The sequence below is a fragment of the Fopius arisanus genome, unplaced genomic scaffold (genome assembly GCF_000806365.1).
Source record: "Fopius arisanus strain USDA-PBARC FA_bdor unplaced genomic scaffold, ASM80636v1 scaffold00014, whole genome shotgun sequence".
NCBI classification, from domain to species: Eukaryota; Metazoa; Arthropoda; class Insecta; order Hymenoptera; family Braconidae; genus Fopius; species Fopius arisanus.
In genome coordinates, this window is record NW_011887753.1 from 699,096 (window position 1) to 705,779 (window position 6,684).

Consider the following 6,684-nt stretch of genomic DNA (forward strand, 5'->3'; position numbering starts at 1 on the left):
GGTACAAAAAAAAGTGCACAGGGTACATTCAAGTACTCAATGAGTACAATCCAAACCAACAAAAAAAAGTTAGATTTTTCAAACTTCGATGCCAACTTCACATAGCTCTCATTTACCCTTTCATTCACAGTTTCTCATTACCATTTTTGATTTGTTATATTAAATTATTTTGATGACCGGGATTTTATGATATCGTGATAGAAGTGTAAATCCTGGTCAACCAAACACGCGTGTATTTCCATCGAACCCCTGGGTATCGATTTCCTGGTGGTGAATTAGCAGAAGGAAATCGATGAGCCATGAGTGGTGAAACGCCGAGGAAAGTTCCCGGTAATGAAACTGGATTAATTAAAAGAAATATCAAATTACCCATAAAATCGAGGATGCTGAGGTAATTAGTGTCTTCATCACCTAGCTGTAATTGCTTCCACCACCGGAAGGGCGGAATTACTGGTGAAGTAATTGTGCATTATATGACCTGGTGCATAAAGAGTCACTTCAATACGATTTTTCATTGTCACGCGATCCTTAAATTATTCACTAACACGAAAAAACGGTTATTTTATTTATTTCACCCAGAAAAAGTGATTACCGCAAAATACCAATCGGTTAATTTGCGATTGCAAATTCATAAATTGTCGGATATTTTTTTATCATAAAAATGGAAAATGGAAAAAAAATATCGGAATTCACTCGTTTTTTTCGTTGTTCGCCGGAGAAAGTTCCCGACGAACTTTTATAAAAGCCATTTTCCGGTTTAATAGGGAGAGAAGCCTATTTTTACTAGCGTCAAGGACATTGTGAGGAATCACCTGAAAGTTTTCCGTCAATTATCCTAGTAAACTCATTTTGTAAATGAAAATGTATTGAATTTGTAAATTAAAATTTATGATTCCCAGGAAGTGGAGTAAACAGAATTGAAAGGAAAGTTAATAATAATTTTTTGTTAGACAAGTTTGTTATGGAAATTCCTGAAAATTGAATAGGAGTCAATTTTTAAAATCCGAAGTTGAAAGTGCATTCAATAACTAAAAAGATGAAAAATTATTAAAATCTGAATCTTACGTTAATTACATTAGCAGTGGTTCCACCCCTTATTCCAATCAATTTCTGATTTCATGACACATCCTCACCTAGATTCACGATGATGTCACGAAAGGTTGCCATCACGGAAGGAAATCAAGGTGTGCCATTTACCCAGTGGAAGGGCTGGGCTGTCGCCAGACAAAGCAGGAAAATCACGCACAGAGAGAAAAATAATTCCCGGTTCAGGGGTAAAGTCACGTGTTTCCAGGAAATCGTGTTTACAGAGTCCAGGGAGTGGCACCTTCGGAACGAATGACTTTTTCACTCATTTCGTCGATTACTCATCAAATAAAAATCAAACATTAAATTTATCCACGTACTTTACAGGTTTTTAAAATCCTAGTGAATTTAATTCCGAGGTAACTCCTCAAATCCTCAGTGGGGGGCCCTGAAATATTGGGGTAAATAAGGTTTCCCTGAAATTGAGTGTAAGAACAAGTGAAAAAAGTCGATCAGTGTTCGGACAAGTGATTTTTCTGGAAACAGAAATTTTTTTCTCTCTGCATGTAACAGATGTATCTCCAGGTGAAAGGTGTATATATATATTCACCTCGTCGATATACCTGTGTTGGTTTGAAGAGGAGGGAGAAGGTGAGAGCTGGCAGAAACCGTGGGTGCGCGTATGTCAGCCAACGTTGGAGGGAATGATAGGCCGACAGATAGTGAGTTTTCAGAGTTGTGCCAAAGAGTTCTGAGACAGTGGAGTGGCGCTCGTCCTCCTCGACGGTTCTCCATTAAATCTCCCAATTATTCATTACCAGTATGAATAAACAATAGCCAGAACGAAAAACTAGACTTAGAGTAAAAATTCCATCAATCGACCATCAATTTTCGACCATTGAGCATCGACTACAGCCTAAACCAAAGTGTTCCAAATAATTAGCACATAATTAGTCCATAATTCGCACATAATTTTCGCATGATTTTCCCAGTATTCCAACGATGTTATTGAAATGAACAACTCATTAGTGATTCATAATTGTCGTAGGCTGTTGAGTCATTGTTGTAAAAAAGTGTAGGTGAATTAGTTAATGAAAGGATCCGAGGCGGAGGTCAACTCTGCTGTGTAAACACGAGAAGAGGAATAATAATTATTTTAAAAAATATACCGTTACACGTCAGCGTGACTGTTATGTGCCTGTCCAAAGTGCCTAAGAGTGCCTTCCCCTGAATTTCCAATATATAATGTAAATCTACGGTTATTCAAATGCTACCACGAGTGATGACGGAAAAAAGTGTATCTCTTGACGGATTATGATCGACACTGGATTTTTTATTGAGTGGGATAAATGCTGGAGCACTAGAGCAAAACGGGAATTGGAAAAGGGCCTCGGACGATTCGGCTTACTGTTGTGAGTAATTCAACATTGCTGATGTTAATTATTTGAAGCAGAGGGACATCCGAGTCGTTGGTTGTTCTCCTTGGGTTTATCTTTGGGTTTACTCCGGGGAAATTCCACTGAGTACTGAGGAATTGTACTGAATTCACTTGTTATTGTTGAGAAGATTATGCAGATGCTGAAGGAATCGCGAGTGATGACGTTTGAGCACGTGATGCCCTTCCCGCGTAAATCCCTGAGATCATTGTTATTTTTTTTTGCGATGGGAATACAAGTAGTTCCTCATTTACATTTTTAGGTGATTATTTAGACTTTGAATTGCATGTTGTGAACGGCAGAGGCTTTTAGCTTTCATATTCTTTGGGTTTATTGAATGAATTTTAAGGCACGGATGGAAAATTATTCTTTTAATTCTTCTCGTAGTAATTATGTAGTAGTTCCCATTGAAAAATATTTAATGGATTCGGTTCAGGATTTTTTAGCAGAAACTCCAGGGAAAAATTCCTGAAGTGCCACTTTCTAATTCCGTCTAGTTAATTATTATGATGTATTCATGTTGATTATATTAGAATTACTTACGCTAATTGTTTGGTAATTTGAGAAATAAATCTTTATTTATGCAAGTATTTTGAGAACGAGGTAATCGGTGATAATAATATTATGGCGAAGTAGACGGGTCTGTTTGCTCTATGTTCTGGTGGATTTTATGATCTGGTTAGTGGTGAGTCTGTTGGAGATTTTTAAGTACTTAGGATTTAATGTGGGGAGGTGGTTATTTTATTGTGGCCTATTTTGAAGGTGAATACGTGGATTATACGTGGTCATCTATTTTACACAATTGTCGGTGATTAAACCTCACACCAATTCATTGGGAGATAACGCAAATTAATCTTATCAGAGTAGTTAACAATTCAAGCGCAAAATGGTGGCGTGGAACTGTGAAATTTACGGGTGGATACAATCATGATACTGAACTTTGCGAATTATTTATCGGGGTCTCGGGGCTTCGATTCAACGGCCGATGGCGAATTGATTTCGTACGGTGATTTATCATTATTTTCATAGTAATCGAATTTATGTTTTTCTTTCTGTCATTTTAATTGAGTCGTGGATGTACCTATAAAATTCAGATCTTAATAATTCAACCGGGAGATAAAGAGGATCGATTTCTTTGGACTTAAAAAATCTCTGGAGTCGGAGATTTAAGAGAACCGCAGAAAGACCTCTCGCATTCCGAAATTCCATGAAATTCATTCATTTTATGGAATTTAAATTCCATAAAAATTCCAGATAAATGTATAGTGAAGTTTTAAATAAAAATTATGAACTATGAAATGAGTTTATTTGTGCTAGGCTAATTTATCGAATTCTTTTTATCGTGTAAAAAATTTTTTTCAATGCTCGAAGCTTTTTTCCATTTTTTCCAAGATTCAATAACTCATCTGATTAGGCGTATGATTACCATTGTGGGATGGTCTGGATGACGTATCCTACCTCCACAGTCATGAACTATTGCGCAATGATTATCTATTTTCTGTCATACGAACGCCCAAGTAGTGTTAAGTAAGATTTTCAAGAAAAGTCTTTATATTTCAATGCTGAAGTTACTTGAGATATTTCATTACGATACAATTACTTCAGTACAATGGGCTGTACATAATCTTGAATGCTTCCTAATTGAAATGAGATATCGAAGGCCATTTTAGTGGACTCCTACATTTTTACTTTCATTTTTTTAAAATAAATGTTTAAACTATTCTTCCTAATGCAAAAAAAACGCTTTTTTTAAAATGACCAATGAAATTATTACTCCACCCGTTTCATTACCCATTTGAGATGTTAATTAATGAGATGTTCATCGACCCGTCGGTATTTTAGGTGCCGGCCCCATCGATGAAGCAATCAGTGCGTCGGGGGAGTCCCGTAACACTCCGGCCATTCACACCCCCCGATTTATCATCGATACCACACATGGATGGTACCCCGACACCAAATCACTCCAACAATCATAACGCAAACTCCAACGGGACAGCCGATGCCCAGGACAATGGTCCCTACATAGTCGGCAGCCCCATCGACCTTGGTAACATCGACAATATTGATAATGTTGGCATTAGGATCGGTTCCATCGGTCGGGGAAGAGGAAGAACCAGAGAACATATCGAGCTCCAGGAAGCGGAAACACCAGAATCCGATGCACCAGGTTTGTTGCATGTTTCATACACCAAGTGTTAAAAAATACCCGAAAATACCTTAATCATTGACGTCTCCAATTATTATAAAAAAACAACGGATAATCTGAATTCAATTTTAAAGTTGAATTGTTATAAATTGTATAATTTATCGAACCGTACGTACGACTCCAATTTTTAACACAATCATTTGATCGATAATCTGTAGATGCCGTAATGAGGGGTTGCAATCGGAATTTCTCCTGGAATTATTCATGAATTCTCTTAGGAATTGATGAAGATGTATGATGTGACGGTATCATTATCGAATCACGCGAGGGATACGAGGTTTTCCGGGATCGATTGGATTATGAATCATTTGTAAAAGGTCATGGTAAATTAGGGAAAATTAAATGCTTGCATCTAAACTTACTCAGTCATGAGGACGATCAGTCATAATGAATCGGGAATACAATTAGAAAATCGGTACGGAAGTTGTGGATTGAAAAGTTTATCCTCTTCATTTCTGCTGCATAAATTATCCACACGATTGAATTGCGATTTGAATTAGAATGAAACTATTAATACAAACGGAAGTCATCGATTATGACCTCAATCGCTTGAAGAATTTGCTACAGCCTTGAGCTATCATCGCATCATCAACTCGCATTGACACCAGTCGATACATACTGCCAGGGATAAACACCGAAGCACAAGTAAACATTGAAAAATATACGCATCATTAGAATAACTAATTAGCAAAAGTTACTTGACTATATAAAGAAAAAAACATTTTGCCACAATGAAAAAAAAATTCAAACTTATCGTTTCCAGTTAACTACAGCAATAACTTAATCATTCAAATAACAACACTCAGGTATTCATACGAATAATCCAGCAATCATGCGGGAAATTGCAGTGAAGTGCATTCCGCGTATACAACACCTGTCATTACTGATAATCCAAAAGCACGTGTTTAAATCACCGAATACTATTTTCCCAATAATTTCCAAATTTCTCGCAACCCAAGTCTTCCCAATGGTCCCTGAAAATATACATGCGAGTCACCCAGTCGGAATTCCACTGAGCACATCCCGACGTGAGTCCTAATTACACGCTCATTAGAATTCAAATGATCCCGGAGAATCACTCGAACTATACCAAATTCCTGAGATCAATAATCATCAGTGCATTCGTGCAACGTGTACGGGTCGAAGTATAAAATTGTCAGGTACACAATGTCCAATAAGTATCGTGGCCTTGAGCATCACCTGTCCTTGGCCATTAGCAGTCCAACTGGACAATTCGATATCCAACATACAAGCAATTGCATGACCAGCCCAATGATTCTTTATCGACTCTTCCGTTCTCCTGGTGCTATCGCAAACCAGCAGAGTACAGCACGGTTTAGTTTTTGAAAAAGTATCAGGCGAGCATGAAAATTGAGGAGATATTCACTGAAATTGAAAAATTCGAAATTTTCAAAAAAGTATCAGGAGAGCATGACAATTAAGGAGGTATTCGCGGAAATTGGAAAATTCAAAATTTTTGGAAAAGCATCAGGGGAACACGAAAATCGAGGAAGTATTCACGGAGATTCAAAAATTCGAAATTTTTGAAAAAGTATCAGGAGAGCATGAAAATTGAGTAGGTATTCACTGAAATTCAAAAATTAGAAATTTTTAACAATGTATCAGGGGAGTATGAAAATTGAGGAGCTATTCACTGAAATTGAAAAATTCGAAATTTTCAAAAAAATATCAGGGGAGGATGAAAATCGAGCAGGTATTCACGGAGATTTGAAAATTCAAAATTTTTGAAAAAGTATCAAGGGAGCATGAAAATTGAGTAGGTATTCACTGAAATTCAAAAATTTGAAATTTTCAATAAAATATCAGCCGAGCATGAAAATCGAGGAGGTATTCACTGAAATTAAAAAATTCGAAATTTTCAAAAAAATATCAGGCGAGCATGACAATCGAGGAGGTATTCACTGAAATTAAAAAATTCGAAATTTCCAAAAAAATATCAAGCGAGCATGAAAATCGAGGAGATATTCACTGAAATTAAAAATTCAAAATTTTCAA

General features: G+C 36.7%; 1 protein-coding gene across 4 annotated transcripts in view; it reads left to right on the forward strand.

Moving 5' to 3' along the window:
• The window catches only part of ATP8A (ATPase phospholipid transporting 8A1), a 32,616-nt gene that overhangs the window by 12,189 nt on the left and 13,743 nt on the right, over window positions 1–6,684 (forward strand). For 3 of the 4 annotated variants that reach the window (XM_011299307.1, XM_011299304.1, XM_011299306.1), the window contains exon 2: window positions 4,305–4,629. In XM_011299307.1, coding sequence (XP_011297609.1) covers window positions 4,320–4,629 — 310 coding nt within the window. In that variant the 5' untranslated portion in view covers window positions 4,305–4,319. Of the gene's footprint in view, window positions 1–1,746; window positions 2,439–4,304; window positions 4,630–6,684 lie in introns of those variants that run through there. The other variant, XM_011299305.1, reaches the window with a different exon arrangement.